A 17,407-nucleotide genomic window follows, 5' to 3' on the forward strand; every position below is an offset into this window, starting at 1 on the left:
TACATAGGAAGGTAATTTAGGATTCCATCCCTAATTACTAGGAGGGAAAAACAAGAGGTCATATTTTTCATAAAACCTGTTTTACGAGGAAGGATGTTTTAGAATAACTTTGCGCAACCAAATAGATCCTTAATGTTCCAATCCACCTCTTATATTTTCTTTTTTATTGCTTTTTTTTCATTTTCGGAACATACAATTGATGGGGATGCACGTCTATGAATACAAATCATTTCTCCCTCCAAATACATAAAGAAACAAATATATATATATATATATATATATATATATATATATATATATATATATATATATATATATATATATATATATATATATATATATATCATGCATGGTACAACTAGACTATTACATGATAGTTTTTTTCTTTTGTAGCATATGTTCGAAGATGAGTACTCTTGTTTAATTAGGAAGAGAGATATCAGACAGGTCCTCTCTATATGGTATAGCTCCAATTCCGTTGTCGTCTTTAGCGCAGTGCATTCCCTTCTCTATCTCAATCTGTTGCGAATCAGGTGTCTCGACAAATGTCACAACTGTATCCTTCCTAAAGATTAGGTAGATAACCGTGATGATATAAATGGCCATGAGAGGGAAGACAATGATGCCAATAAAAACATTGGCAACCTTTGGCAGGCTACTATGGATGAGCCATTTAACAAATTGGGAGCTTAGAAAGTAGATGTTAATTCCAGTCATGCATGAACAGAGGATCCATGAGATGACAATGATCTGCATCAATGAATGTAAACATAATTTAAGTTAGTATAAAATGTGATGCCTATTGTATATGAAAGATAATTGTGGATTTTTACCCGACAAGGATCTAGTGTGTGTGTGCGCATAATACATATCCATATGTATGTGTACAAAATGTATTACATATCTGTATGTATACATACATAAGTACATACACAAATATACAAATATATAGTCTTCTTGCTTCATATGCAAATACACATACATAGACATACATACATGCATACACATACATACATACATACATACATACATACATACATATATATATATATATATATATATATATATATATATGTATGTATGTATGTATGTATGTATGTATGTATATGTATGGGTATATATATATGCAAACACACTCATACACATACATATATGCATACATGCAAACATGCATATATATATATATATATATATATATATATATATATATATATATATATATATATATATATATATATATATATGTATCCAGAAGATAGAGTTTAGAACATTTTCAGTTAAAAATGTTATGTAGAAATTCTTCTTTGTAAAAGTATTTTAGTCAAACAAGAGTTTCAATAAAGTAGTATTTTTGATAAAATTGAAAGAATTTAAATTCTATTTAAATACTACTTATAAGATTAAGAATAAGAAATTAACTTATCGAGAGCATCGTTGGATTAGCTCGTTAATTTACAATGCAGATGAAAGGAAAAATCTGGAAGTGTGTGATCACTATCCTAAGATAAATTTTCGACCCTCATGCCAATGCTTATTAAAAATTTTATTCCAAGATATGATCGGGATGCCTTCTCTTAGAGCATGATCATGGAGAGGGTTGACAAATCTTTCAAAACTTAGCTAAAAGAATAGAAATAGAAGAGTATTTAAATACTAAAGAGAGAAAGTAGGAGAGAGAACAAAGACTTGAGAAGAGAAATATGATCATTGTTTTTCAGTATGCCATGCCATTCGAACTCATGGTTTTATATAGACCATAGAAAGACATGAACAAAGGGATGCTTTGACTGGTTGACCATGATGGGAAGTGACTAGTTAAAGAGATATATGTCTATCTGGGAGATATGTCCATCTGGTCAATAATTGATCGTTTGATCGCATATGGCAACGATGATTTAAAATATAATTTAAAATAAAATAAAATAAAAAATAAAAAAATAAAATATGATAATCTAAAATATAAAATTATTGTACCATCATGGTGTGTGCCATGCCACACCATGCCACATTTTTGCATGCATGCAAGTCAGGCCGAGCCGAGCCGGCACGTGCGTGTGTGGTGTAAAACCCATTTCCCTCCTTACCCCATGCAAAGGTAGGCAAGAAAAGAAAGTCAACATCAAAAAGATTGTCCCTTTCTAGTATGGGACTAAACTCATTCCAAAACTTTTAGGAAACTTTAGAGGGAAGGAAAATTTTGAGCTTTCCCTCCAACTCCCGAACAATCTCTCTCAAAACTCAAAATTTTAAAATAAATAATACTGATTATTTAATATTAATATAATTAAAATTTTATTGTTAATTATTTATACTATGCAATGGGCGAAGTGTTTTAACCTTACTTAGTATAGATACTGTCGATCTAAAAGAATCAGAGTGAACTAAATCTTGAACTATATTCCTTTGATCCAGACTTCAACTATCATATGTAGTACAGAAAGATCTGTCATGAGGTTGTGCTTTATTGACCATGCATAAGTATCCTATTGTTTGTGAGAGCACTTAGGGTTTGTCCATGTCCTCTAGCCGTGGTCGTATGTGGAAGCTGTTATATAGATGAGCCCTCAAGGGAATGTGTAGAGTCATATCTTGAGAAGATTATCTCTTCGAAACTCATTCAAAGCTATGCTCTTCCTTAACATCTACACAGGAGCACCAATCATCATAAGGATGGGGTAAAGTGGAGACTCCTATAGATACATAAGAATATGTACTCCCTGATGAACCAATCAGTTTGTTATTATCACATTGAACCGCCTTCAAGGGGTCACCTATCACAGATATTAAGTTTTCACTATTGAAGGATCCATTATATGCTAAGTCCCATCTCCCTCGATAACTCTAAGATCTTAGTCTTATTTAGGCCTTTAGTAAGGCAATCTACAAGATTATAGTTAGTTTTTACAAAAGACAAAAAAATAATAACATGGGTTTTTTGTTTTCTTATAGGCTTTTGTCTTACTTTTATATGTCTACTAATCTTTGAACTTATAAGTTTCTTTCTGTAAAACTCTATTACAGCTCTAGAATCATAATGGATTGAAATAGGGAGAATAGGAGATGAAATTAAAAGAATTTCAGATAAAAAATTTTTAAGCCATTCGACTTTGGAGCAGATAAAATTAGGGGCAGTAAGTTCAAATTTTATTGTACTTATGGCTAGAATAGTTTGCTGACTGATTTTCAAGAAAAAATACTATCACCAAGAAGGAATATATAGCCAGAAGTAGATTCAACATCAGATGAATCGAAAATTCAGTTGGCATCATTGTATCCCTCCAATATAGCTAGACAGCCAACAAATCAAAGACAATATGGAATAGCACCTCCAAGATACCTAAAGATTCTTTCAAAAGCAATCCAATGAATCCTACTAGAATTATTAGTATATCAACTAAATCTAGAAACAGTATGAACAATATCAGGTCTAGTTCAATTGGAGAGATATATTAGAGATCCAATTATTTAAGCATATTTTTCTTGATTTATAGGTTGATTAGAGTTCTTTAAGAGTTGGATAGATAGAAGGATCAAAGGGAGTAGAAACAGGTGAAGAATCAGAGTAACCAAATTTATCGATCAACAATTGGATGTAATGAGATTGAGATAAAGAAATAGAATCAGGGGATCGAATGATCTTCATTCCAAGCATTAGATCAGCTTCACCTAGATCTTTCAAATCAAAGTGATGGGAAAGAAATATCTTGACATCATTAATTAAATCAAGATTAGAAGATAAAATCAAGATATTATCAACATAGAGATAAAGAAGGACATATCGATCATCAAATCTTTTATGATAGAGATAATTGTCAGATTCATTGATTTGAAAATCATAAGAAAGAATAATACTATCAAACTTTTCATGCCATTGTTTAGGTGCTTGCTCTAATCTATATAAATATCTGATAAGCTTGCACACTTTATGCTCTTAACCAGATACTATAAAGCACTTGGGTTGAATTATATAGATTTCTTCATCAAGATCTTCATGAAGAAAGGTTATCTTCGCATCTATTTGATGCACAAAGATTTTATGGATAGAAGTGAGAGCAAGAAGGATATAGATAGTGGTAATACTAGCTACAAGCATATAAGTATCAAAGAAATCAATATCAACTTTTTGCTCAAATCTTTGGACTACAAGTTGTGCCTTATATTTTTTTCACTAATCTGTTAAACTTAAATTTCTTTCTAAAGATTCATTGATAACCTAAAGGTTTGGTTCTAAGAGATAAATTAGTAAGAAACAAGTTTCCAATAATCAATTCAATCTCACTATTGATTGCCTCCTTCTAGAGTAGAGCATCAGGAGATCTCATTGCTTTCTAGTATAAGATAGGTATATCCTCAACTAAGAAGGTAAAGAAATCTTCACCCACGTTCTTTTTGATCCTAACCCTTTTGCTCCTTCTAGGATTAGAAGGAAGATCAAGTTGATTTAAAGTAGGATCCATAGTGATCAGAGGACTAGAAATTGAAAATGAACTAGGTAAGGAACAAGAGTTATAATCAAGTGTAGGTCTAGGAATTTGTCTCTTGAAAGAAAATATATTTTCAAAAAAAAATATATCTCTAGATTCGATTATGGTATTAATGGATATATCAATAAAATTAAAATAACTAACAATGAAACGATAGGTATTACTATCAAGAAAATAATCAAGATAGAATCAATAGTTTTAGAACCAATTTTATTTTTTTTAGATTCAAGAACAACAACCTTAGCTAAACACCCCTAGACTCAGAAGTAACTCAACTTTGGTGCATGTCCCTTGCAACACTCATAGGGAGTCTTTTTTTTATTCTTTGATGGAATTCTATTAAGAATGAAAATAGAAGTCAAAAGAGCTTCTCTCCATAAGTTTTTTTGGAACACCAGAACTAATAATAATGGCATTAACCATGTCCAAAAGAGTTTTGCTCTTCCATTTAGCAACACCATTGGATTGAGGAGAGTAAGGAGCAGTAACTTCATAAATTATATCATGTTCTTTATAGAATTAGCAAATTTATTTGAAGTGTACTCTCCTCCATGATCAAACCTTAGGATTTTGATCTTTTTATAATTTGGTTTTCAGCCTCAGCTTTGAAAACCTTAAACTTATTAAAGATTTCATCCTTGATTTTCAAGAGATAGGAATAACAGTATTTGGAGAAATCATCTATTAATTAAGGTCAAAAAATATTGACTACCTCCATGGGTTGGATTTCTAAAGAGTCACAAACATCACTATGAATTAGTTCAATGAGTTGAGTATGTTGATGAGAGATGGATTTGAAAGATTTTCTAATTTGTTTGGATTGAGCACAGATCTCATACTTAAATTTATGATTAATCTTAAATTTAGGAATAAAATTAAGATGAAACATCTTTTGAATGGATTTGAAATTTATATATCCTAGTCTACCATATCAAATATCATAAGATTTAAATTTAATAAGATTGATTGAGAAGGATTTGAAGAAGAATTTTCATTAACTGAAGGAGAAATTACATTGAGTTTGAACAATCCCTCAGATATAAATCCTTTCCTGATAGATATATCATATTTAGAAATTACAATCTTATTGGACTCTAATATAATTTTATATTCTCATTGTACTAATAAGGACCTACTAATGAGATTTCTTTTAATGTAAGGAACATGCTGTACGTCTTAAAGGATAATGCTTTTTCCTAAGGTAAACTTTAGGTTGATATTTTCTTTGCCCAAAATATTGATAGCTATTCCATTTATCATGATCATACTTCCTCCACTTGAGTTCTTATAAGAAGAAAAAGATGCTCTATCAGTGCAAACATGGATATTGGCACCAAAGTCTAACCACCAATCAGTGGTTTTATAGGTAAAGTTAACTAATGGGATAAAGATTACTGATCTAAAGGTGGATGGTTCTCCTTCAACCATATTGAACGAAGGTTTAGTTTGAGGTTGGTTTTTCTACTTCTAGGTCACAACCTTTTCCTTCTTTCAGTAGAAGTATTAATGTGCAAGATGGTTGTCATGGCTACAAACAAAGTAAAACCTCCCATCAACAAGTTTCTTGATTTCTATAGTTTGAGAATTGTATTTAGGTTGGTTCTGGAATCTATCCCTTTTTTTCTTACCCTTGGTTTTGAAGTTCTTAGGTTTCAAGATCTGGTTTAAATCATAATGGTTATGACCCTTAGATTTTTGTTCTAGATTTTAAGATTCGATCAGATTTACTTGGGCTTTCATTTGGTTTTTCTTCAATTTTCTAATTCGATATTGGTCTTCTATTCTAATGGCTTGGATCGTTGATCTAAGGGTAAGGTTGCCTTGGGTTCTTCTAAAATCATGTCCAAAATTAGTTCATAATAGTGGGAGCTTGTTAATTAAACAAGAGACTTGATAGTTTTCATGTAATATCGAGCCCCCTCTATGAATCTCTTGGATCAAATTTTGAAAATAATGGATTTAGTTATTAATAGGAATATTGTCTACCATCTTAAAGTTGCTAAAGTCACTAATGATAAATCTCATGGCCTCTTCATTGTCTCTACTATAGGTATCTTTTAGGGCAATCCAAAGTTTCTTAGCAGTTTTATATTTTCTATAAATCTCATATAGGTCATCTGATAAAAAACTAAGAATTTTAACCCTACAATGAAACTCAATTTCTTTAGGTGACTTATCAATTCTAGAGGTGTCTGAGGAATCAGATGATTTGGTAAAAGATCTTGATCTAAATGAGGAAGAGGACACATCATATGGTAGCTTTTTTTTAATGACAGTTACGAGGCCTAACGTGATTAACCAAGCTTCAAGCTATTCCTGCCATCTAAGAAACCCATGGCCATTAAACTTTTCAGGTTTATGGATCAAAACTTCCTCGGTACCCATTGATGTACAATTAAGATTACAAGTAATTTAATTTTGGAGGATTTGAATAGAGCTGCAAATAGAGTTTATAAAATATTGGGACTGTTAGAGCAGACATAGGAAACCCATAAGCAGATGTTAATAGTCGGCCCTTAGAATAATAAAAGAACAAATGCTATTTTGGTAATTCAATGTTTCAAATGAATTAGAATACTAAAAATGATTTTCTATTAATAGTTTAATGAAAATCGGAACAAAGTAATCAAAGAAAACTTTGCCTTAGAATGTTATATAGAAATTCTTCTTTGTGAAAGGATTTTAGTCAAATAAGAGTTTTAGTAAAGTAGTATTTTTGATAAAATCGAAAGAGCTTAAATTCTATTTAAAACTACTTGTAACATTAAGAATAAAAAATTGACTTACCGAGAGCCTGATTGGATTGGATTGTTAATTTACAATGTAGACGAAAGAGAAAATCTGGAAGTGTACGATCGCTATCCTAAAATAAATTTATGACCCTCGTATTTATAAGAAATTCTATCCCAAGATACGACTGAGATGCCCTCTCTAAAAGCATAATCATGGAAAGGGTTAATAGATTTTTCAAAGCAAAGAGAATTGACGTATTAGAGTATTTAAACACCAAAGAGAGGAAGTAGGGGTGTGCACCATGCCATTCGAACTCGTCGTCTTATATAGATCATGGGAAGATGGGAACAAAAGGATGTTTTGATTGATTGACCACATTGAAAAGCAACTGATAAAAGAGATATACGTCTATCTAGAAGATATGCTATTGTACTATCATGCACATGCGAGTCGTGCCGATGCGTATGTATGTGGTATAAAATTTATTTTTCTTTTTAGTTCAAGCAAAGATGGGACAGAAAAAGAGATAGATAAATATCAAAAAAATATTATTTTTTTTTAATATGAGATTAAACTTATATCAAAATTTTTAGAGAACTTCTAAAGAAAAGAGGATTTTAAGTTTCCCCCCGACTCTCTGACAAAAAAATCCTCCCTCATAGCTGACACAAAATATATATAAGATCTGAAAAGTCAATGCTCCGAAGTTTGTGTTGCATACGTGACTGGACTTCAGCACTGACACGCACCTCATGGGTATGCTATTGATATGGTAGATAGACTCGAACTGTTGGCCGGTTGAATGGTGTTTAATAAATGTCACAAGACAAATTGGTTAAGCTGAAATACTCACGAAGATTGAGTTCTTGTGAGGTCCCATCTTCGTACGGCCGCTGCTGAATTTGAGAAGGGGGATCAGAGCAAATGGCAGCTCGAAAGAGAGAATCATCTGTACAATTTAATTATTAGTTAGAGAGATCATCTTTAAAATGGTAATGAGCACTCTTTGGGAAGGATAAACATGACTACAAAAATTAACACCCTATCGAGTGTGGCACCTCTCAGACAGAGGCGCATGATGTTCTCCTAACCTTTTTTTTTTTTTGGAGGGAAGAGTTTAAAATGGTTAATGAAGGGTACCGATGCTATAATGATGAGCCGTCCAGCTCCAGAAGAGCCCCCAATGATTGCGACAATAAGACTGGGAACGATAGCGATGCACCGTGTCACGAGGTTCCTCAGCCATTTCCTCGCCTCGATGTCCAAGAATCCCTGCATTATTTAACAATAGATCAAGAAGAGCTTTCAATCGCAAGTTGGTATCTAAGATGGTTCCTAAAACAAAAGAATCCTACGTGTCCCTTCTGCCTGCCACCTACACGATTGATGGAATTAATAAAGGTTCTCAAAAGCAATATTCAGGAAAAAAAATAGAAAACTGAGAGTTAATGCAAAAAGGAGGAAAAGATTACAATAAGATTTAGACTTCTACCTGCATGATGTATTGACCAGCACATGTACAGCTAATGGCGGAGCTTTGTCCAGAAGCTAGCAATGCAATTGCATATACTACAAAGCTTGATTTCCCCAAGACATTCTATGAGAAACACATGATGAATCAATTGTCAATATCATATAGATTACATTTTTTTTGAATATTGTACATATACAAATTTTTTAAAAACTTCTCATTCACATGAACTTTTTTGTTCATTGTTTATACAATATGGTCAAGATTTATATTCCTTTTATTGTATATCTTTGAAAATGTTTTTTTGGGAGAAAATGTGCTTTGAAAATATTAATAAACATAAAAGTATGCGGCTAATTCATTAAAAAAATATTTTGATGTTTATCTATTTTTTTATATTCCTGTAATTCAGATAGATGGCTCTTCTAATCACCCCTAACCTTTCAAATTCTGATAAAGCAAGATATGAATCCGGGTCATTTGATATAATAATTAAAGACTTTACTAACTTGCATAGTTGTATTATCAAAAGTAAAAAAGGAATTTAAGTATTTTGTAATTTTTAAGAAAATGGCCTTATTTCCTGAAAATTCTATCCATAATTTCTGAGAAGAGATAATGAACTAGCTGTATCCTGTATGAGTTTGTAGCATGAGGGCAGACCTTGAACAAAAAAGATGCTGAGTTGAGATTGAGATCGTTGCATCTGTTCGAGTTCTCTTGCGATAGGCTATCAGCAGCGCACACGGTGCCGGAGACGGACACAACAGCGATGTTGATGAGCAACGCAACGAACATTGCAAATGCGGTCTCCAATAGGAAGTAACGACAGGCATTCTAATACAAAGATGTCACCATATAAACAATCGACATAAGGAATTAATTAATTTAGTAACTTGGAGAATGGTAGTTTGTTACATATGACAATCATATAAACATCGAACGTGCATGGCAATACTTGTTCAATTTGTTACAAACAACGGCTTACATGATGCCAAGAAGTGGAGTCACAAAAATATAGGAATGAAGAACAAGTGACAAGTCTTGCTGCATCAATTTTGAATCATAATAGGAATGAGAAATGTTCTACTTTCAAATCCATCAACACAAACATAAAGTAAAAGCTATGAGCCATTGACTTTTTTGTTCCAATAATTTGGGATGATTGATAGGGAATGATGGTGTAATTGTTTTAATTTGGCCAAGATGCATGGGTCTTACATTGATTCCTTTAGCGGACGGTGGTGTCTTCCTTGAAAGCACAAGAGCTGAATGCAAAAATAAATTATGCCTGCAAGCAAAAAAAATATTTCGAAGCGATCAACAGAGTGACTTAGCAACCACAAATTAAAGCTGTAGTAATTTAAGATGAGTTGCTTACGGTGGGACATTTTGTCCCAACATAGCAATGGAATCTGCAAGGGCTCCACTGCCTTTGAGCCTGGGCACAAATAATCCCTTTAACACCTCAGATGCAGGGGGTTTCACATAGCCCAATTCTGCAAAGTAGCAGGCCGCCAAGACGGACACCAACATAGATATCAGAATCTCAAGTTTCCGAACCTGCACAAGCATATAGTATAGCAACTTGTTTATTATAATATATTATAGGCAAATTGATTTCTTAATTATTATTTGTCTGCGATTCTATGGTTTGTCCTTGGCGAGGTTTAAGATGAATCCATGTCTTTGAGGATCTCAATCTTGTCAAATGGGTTTATGGCTATGATAAAAAGTTTTAATTTTAGTAAATACTCTTGATGTATATTTGTAAATAATAGCTAATAAAAATGGGGGGGAAGCCTTGGCTTCTCCCTGTTCCCTTCAAAAAAAAAAGGTTTTAATTTAAGATGTCAATTGCAACAGTTTCAATTGAATAATTTAAGGATGGTATACATCATGTATCACAATAAACAATTGAATGAATTATCCAAGTGTGGTAGTACCATGCTTCTACTCTGGTATGGTATGTAAAAATATAACTGCTGGTCGAAGTTACTATGTAATAATGCGGTAACCAGCTCATTAGCAGCTTCATTAGTGGAGCAATCAGCCAATCACCCTATCCTTATCCCTTTTTTTAACAAAAATAAAGGTATAATTTTCGTTAATTACCCCGTATCTCTGTAGTCCGAGAAGTAAAAGAGTGTTCAATCCTGTGATAAGGACTCCCGTCCACACTGGGATGTGGAACAGTATATTGAGTGCAAAGGCTGTTCCAATCACTGCACCAAGCCAAAGAAACAGATATATGCCCATGAGCAAAATTGATTAAAGAAAGAAAATCCCATAAAAGGTTGAGCTCCAAATCAACCTTCAGGGATGTCAGCCGCGATGACTGCCACCTCTGCAAGCAACCACAAGCAGAATTTGATATACTTTGGGTACTCAGCTTTACACAGCTCGGCGAGGTGCTTCCCTGTTTTAAATTTAATGATCAATATCAAAATATAGGCTTAATTTGATTGCAATACAGACTTTCTGGTAGTGTGAAGCTTAGAGATTGGCATGCATTATTACAGATGTGATACCTGTTGTTACTCCAAGATTTGCTGCCAAGGACTGTATAATTAGTGCGAAAACAAGTGCAAGTAAGAGGACCCAGAGGAGCTGTTGTCGTAAGTTTTCCAGAATTGGTGAAATAATATCAGTTTAAATTTGAGATAGGAAGTAAATAACTAATTGAAGAAATAATGGCAAAGACTAGAATAGTGGTCCGATAAATTGGCTAGTCTAGACCATGGCTGTCATTCTCTGTTTTCAAGTTTACCTCGTATCTGTGATTAGCTCCAGCTTGCAAGTCGGTTTCCACTGTTCCATAATTCCAGCATTAGATTCATAGACATGAATGACTATGAGAGAGAGAGAGTGTGTGAGAGAGAGAGAGAGAGAGAGAGAGAGAGAGAGAGACAATTCCCAGGATCCATGTAAGCCAGGGACGCAAGAAATCCAGGTCCAACATGTGCTAGAAACTTTTTCCATCCGGGTTCCTGTCACAAAATGGTTATTTAATAGAGAAAAGAAGATAGTTATACAGATTGAAGCATACTAGGTATATAGAGCCAAGTGTTTTTGCTCAAATGCATATAGAGAGCCAGCTCTTTCACAGGAAAACATTTTGTGCATTGCCCAGTTGTCCAGCTAATGATAGTCATGTAACAGAAATCATTGTAGTAAAAGGATGGACCAACTCAAGTGATTCAATGAAATTTCAAGATAATTAATTTGAATGTAATCTGATTTTCTTGTGTATTTTAATCTACAAGATCACTGGTTAAAATAATTTCATTCCATACATTTGAGATTAATCTATTTTAATTTTATTCGATACATCTTAGGAAATATTTATACGTACTAGCGTATAGACTTCATACAAAAAAAAAAAAAAAAAAAACAACTGATAAAACAAAGAAAAATAATAACAATTGTGCTAACAAAAAAAAAATGATACATAATCACGCAACAAAAAAAAATATTATAATATCACATTAACAAAAAAAAATATTATAAATTGATATGTGATCTCTAAAATTGTGCTAATGCTTCCCCTCAAACTCAAGGTGGTACTGTAGGTGCCAACTTGAGTTTGAAAATTATTTTTTTTTTATAGATAAAAATATCATAGAAGAGAAGATCGGTACTCAAAGAGAAGGCAATTGAAGACTGATAATCCTCGCGGATAAAAATATCACAGAAAAGAAGACTGGCACTCAAAGTAAAAACAATCAAAGATCGATGATCCTTATAGACAAAAACACCACATAAGAGAAGGCTAGCACTTAAATAGAAGACAGCTGAAAATCGATAATGTTTGTAGACAAAAACACCATAGAAAACAAGAAAAATACCTCAAACTAGGCGGTAAGATAGAAAAATGTTCCCAAAATAGGAAAAGGCCTCAAACTTGGTGGCAAAGGAGCCAAAGGTAAAAAAAATATCCAAAAAGAAGGAAAAGACCTTAAATTGGGTGTAGAACGAGCTAGAATCAGAAAACTATCCAAAAAAAAAAATTTCAAATTGGGTAGCAAAATATCCAAAAAAAAGGAAAATATTTCAAACTAGATAGCAAAATGTCCAAAGAAAGGAAAATGACTCAAACTGGATGATGAAGAAGTTTAAGACAGAAAAATATCAAAAATAAAGGAAAAGATGGCGAAGAACAGTTACGGATTTATCTAAAAACAAAAGATCTTCTAGTCATCTATCAAAAAATGGATGATCTACAGATTCATTAAAAATAGAGGATCTACAGGAAAACAGCGATTGATAGATTGACAATGATCAATAGCTCTGATACTATATTAAAATAATTATAGAAATAAAAGAAAATCAGAGAGAGACAAAGAATTTTATTATCTCTATTTTAATTTCATTCGATTCATCTTAGGGATTATTTATAATAGTGTACAAACTCAATACATGAAAAATAATAATAATTGATACAAAATCATGCTTACAAAGGAAAATAATAACAACTGATATAAAATTTTACTAACAGAGAAAAATAATAACAATTGATACATAATCATGCTAATAAAGAAAAATGATATAGAATCACACTAACAAAGAAAAATATTATAGGATTGCGTTAATAAAAAAAATTATTATAGGTTGATATATGAATCTCTAAAATCGTGCTAACATTACTAGAGTAAGGTTATAGGAGAAGTAGGTGGAACTAGAGATAATCAAATTGTGGCAGGATAGATTTACAGCAAACTTGTTGTGTTTGGTGGCCGATATTGTAACTTAATATTTTTTTCTCCTTGTGTTTTCTATTAGAGGAATTACAGTGTGTCCTAGCTCCTAGGTAAAATTCTTTGCTTATATTTTCTGTTTAGGCAAGAATTTTATGCAGAAGCATCACAAAAGAAAGCAAAGAAAAGTAAAACAAAGGAAATGTTAGTGAGATGGACAAGCTATTGGCGGGGAAGAAGACATATAAAAGGAGGGTGTGGGGAGTGATCAAAGGAAGAGGGGTGGGAAAGCTCTAGAGAAACCTGCTCCTTGGCATCACCACTGTCACCACCAACCAGTGTTATTGCTGTGGCTGTGGGCGTCTGCTCTGTTACTTCAGCAGCAGCAACTCTGTTACTCCCTCTTCCTTGTGCACCGTCTCTTCTGATCTCTCTCCCCTCACTACCCACCTCCATCTCCCTGACTCTGTCTCCACGAAATGCAAAAACTAACAAGAGATGACTTCTGATAAGCAACTTCCCTTTGTTTATATAGGCCTTGTAAGCTTAAAAAAATGTGCTAAAATATACTTGGCATTTCTTATCCAAAAAAGAAATGCAAAAACTAACCAGAGATTTTCTTCTTCAATATTTTGTCCTGGAGTGATGCGAGACAATTGAACATCTCTAGTTAAACCTGCACTACGTGCACCTCCAAAATCTTGACCGGAGGTGGCACAAAATGTGCTGCTAATTCTACGTTGTTATAAAGTTTAAAAATTTAGGGGAATCTTTCTTTTGGGTCAAAGATACAACCGGTTGTGTCGCCTATTGCCTACGGGTTTCTGCTATGACTAACCAGAAATAAAGTGGACATATAGATGGAACCCTCACTTCTACTCGAGTTTTGTTCATAAGTTAAATAAATCGGTTTAGATGCTTTTGTAATTGATTGATCAAATTTAATAACAATCAGAGATCATATTCATTCCTAACCAACAAGGCCCTCTACGTATGTAGGAATTTCTTATAGTTGAGGTTGTTTGAAGTATAGGCATTTTGATCTTTGGGCTTTTCTCGAAATCTATCTCGTGGTGTGGGTATTTAGATAAATCAAAGTCAAAGGTGGCGCTTGGGTTGGAGTTCCTTCTGGCGAGAGAGAGAGGAGGGGAAGGTTAGGGTTCCTTCCAGAGATAGAGATGGGAGGGTTCAACGGAAAGAAAAAGAGAGAGGGATCTGGGGGAGGGGGGTCAACGGAGAGAGAGAGGTGGGGAAGGTTAGGGTTCCTTCCAGAGATAGAGATGAGAGGGTTCAACGGAGAGAAAAAGAGAGAGGGATCTGGGGGAACGAAGAGAGAGAGGAATTTTTATATGCTAGTGTCCGTACGTATTTTGTTTTTTAAATAGTCTACTTCCATTTGTCAACGAAGAAAAACATTTGGTATTTAGGTTGGTGATTGAAGTAAATACTAGTTATTTATGTTCAGACGGCTTTGTCCTTGTATTATCTGTCAAGTGACGCATCATAGAGATTCCTCCATCGGTGTCACCCAGCTTACTTGTGAATGCGGCTTGCTTGGGTTGGTCAAGTTATTTGTGAATGCACCTATTTTGTCATGTTAAGTAACATCATTATTGAGAATGTACCTTTTTTTTCTTTAACTATGTTGCTGGGAGAAGCATATTTTTGTAACATCGGTTGCATTCTTTAAGATAATACCATTCTGTATGGTACCACTTGGCATCATGCGATAGAGAGTGCTGTCTTGTTTGAACTAGATATCTGCATTTTATCTCCAACCATTCTACCACGTTTTGCGCATGCTCTGTCCTTAACTTTATTTATTCAATTTATCATGTAGAGAAATAATTCTTCTGTAAACTTATAATCTTGAACAGTGAAATACTATTGGAAATCCAGATATTTCTAGGTGGTCTTAACTGATTTTGTATAAACAGTCATATAGTTTTTCTCCCATTTTGTACTGGTATAAACCTTTTTTTGTTTAGTTGAATTGTCCATGTCACGCCCCAAATCTGAGACATAATATAGTCATACTACCGAGGGATATAGCCCACGATAACATGAAGTCAATCATTCAAAATCTTAAATAAAATAAAAATTTATCATAAATAAATTATAATAAAGATATCCAATTTAAATTCATCTATTAAACCAATATTGATTCAGAGCATCTAAAAATCCGAACCAAATACTAAATCCAAATCACATAATTCATAAATTAATTATATATTCATAATTATTCTATAACTAATTTTAACTACGAAACTTTCAAGCTTGCTAGTGTAGACGCCCAAGCCTAGTTCGCCCATCGTGCCTAATCTTAATCCTCTGTAAAAGAAAAAAAAAATAAAAGAGTATGAGCTACACTAGCTCAGTAAGTAAACCTTACACTATTTTATCGAATCAAGCATAAGTTTGAGTATGCATCAATAAATCATTGATAGAAGATAACCATCATTAGAAAATAGAATATTTCGTAACAATAGTATAATCATAAATTAATCATACTCTCATATATACATAAATCATGTAATTTTCATAAATATGATTTCCAATACATAACATAAATAAATTTACAAATCATGCTAATTTTATAAATAAAAATATAAAACCTATTATGCATAAATTATCAATATTTCGTAAACATAGTTTCAAGTGTATAGCACAAATCATAAACCAATCGTCATTTAACCACATCATAATTTAATCATTTCTCTCAGACTAAATGCTAAGATCACTATTATATCCGTAACAGGGCCGTAATCATCAAAATACCAACTACTATTACCCGCTAGCAGGGTCATATACCAACTATTATTATCCGCTGGTAAGATCTTATACCAACTACTATTTTTTACTGGTAGGGTCATATACTAATTACTATTATCTGCTGGCAGGATCGTACATAGCTATCTGAGAGTCTATAGTTATATTTCTAAAATCATATTTTTTTGAAATATGTGTTCTTATATCCATATATTATTAATATTGAAATTATCATGCAACCAATCTTTTTATAATCAAAATATAGATTTTATAAATATAGAGAGTCCATAGTTCATAAGCAAGCCATTAATATTAAAAAGTCATAAAATCATACTTTTAATGATAATTCATGATTTGTATAATATCATATGCTTGATCCTTAATTTAAAAAAAATATAGAATCATGTCAAATATTCTTTTTATGTTTCATAAAGTCTTAAGCATTGAAAATAATCGATAATTTAAAAATAAGTAAGGAGTATCAGGGTTACTTACCTCGTCCATCCTAAATCTTCAGACTTGGCTAGGCGAACCTACTAATCCTATTTAAAATATTAAATTATAATCAAGTTTCATTCAATAAATTCAATAAGATCTAAATAGTAATAAAAAGAGACTATTAGCTAGGTGATCGATCCGATAGACTGCTTGAGCATCAAAGTGACTCAGGGTCATCTTGTTGGGATCAACAAAGATCCCTAGAACATGGCTGATACTAGGGTCATGGATCTTCTTAGAGGGAGAAAGTAGAAGGAACAATTCTAGAGAGAAAGTTATAGAAAGAAAGTAAGGGAACCAAGTGAAGAGAGAGAAGCTAGAGAGAAGGAGAGAGAGAGAGACACCTCTTCTGTCTCTCTTTCCTCTTTTTTTTCCTTTTTCTTTCTTTCTTTCTTTTCTTTCCTTTTCTTTTCTTCTTCCCTTCTTGGCCGAACAAGGGAGGGGAGTTTCATTGGGCTTTGGCTATTGGTCACTCAATGGCGGTCATGGCTCGGCCATGGGGGGTCATAAGGAGGCCAAGGAACCCAACCAAGGGTCTGGCATTAATGGGCGGCGGCATCGATGGCCGAAAAAGAGAAAGAAAAACTTAGAAAATAGGGGATTCCTTTGATGAGTTTTTTCGGCAAAATCGATGACCGACAGTGGTGCAAATAGTCATGAGAGGATGGGGGAGAAAGAGAAGATGAGATCAGGGCCTTACCTTGGTTTCGACAGCGACTATGGCTCCGATTTCAGCAACCACAATGAAAGGGATC

At 33.2% G+C, this 17,407-nt stretch overlaps 1 protein-coding gene across 1 annotated transcript; it reads right to left on the bottom strand.

The window, feature by feature from the left end:
• Positions 1–420: 420 nt before the first annotated feature.
• Positions 421–13,854, bottom strand: LOC105036446 (metal transporter Nramp7.2-like). Its single transcript, XM_073251305.1, has 13 exons — positions 13,689–13,854; positions 11,600–11,678; positions 11,459–11,499; positions 11,220–11,298; positions 11,003–11,107; positions 10,804–10,913; positions 10,070–10,251; positions 9,910–9,979; positions 9,352–9,525; positions 8,710–8,814; positions 8,358–8,489; positions 8,071–8,166; positions 421–750 (listed from the first exon to the last, which is right to left on the bottom strand). The coding sequence occupies exons 1-13, from the start codon at positions 13,839–13,841 to the stop codon at positions 421–423; spliced, it is 1,656 nt and encodes a 551-aa protein (XP_073107406.1). The 5' UTR covers positions 13,842–13,854.
• Positions 13,855–17,407: the final 3,553 nt, after the last annotated feature.

Source organism: Elaeis guineensis, chromosome 2, assembly GCF_000442705.2.
Source record: "Elaeis guineensis isolate ETL-2024a chromosome 2, EG11, whole genome shotgun sequence".
NCBI lineage: Eukaryota > Viridiplantae > Streptophyta > Magnoliopsida > Arecales > Arecaceae > Elaeis > Elaeis guineensis.

Bases quoted from the DNA above. Each gene is read 5' to 3' on its own strand.
- LOC105036446 (XM_073251305.1), bottom strand. From the start codon at position 13,841: ATGGAGGTGGGTAGTGAGGGGAGAGAGATCAGAAGAGACGGTGCACAA. The intron at 9,980-10,069 runs GTAAGCAACTCA...TTTTGCTTGCAG, and splicing joins TTGGGACAAAATGTCCCACC to GCATAATTTATTTTTGCATT. The intron at 8,167-8,357 runs GTACCCTTCATT...TAAATTGTACAG, and splicing joins GGCTCATCATTATAGCATCG to ATGATTCTCTCTTTCGAGCT.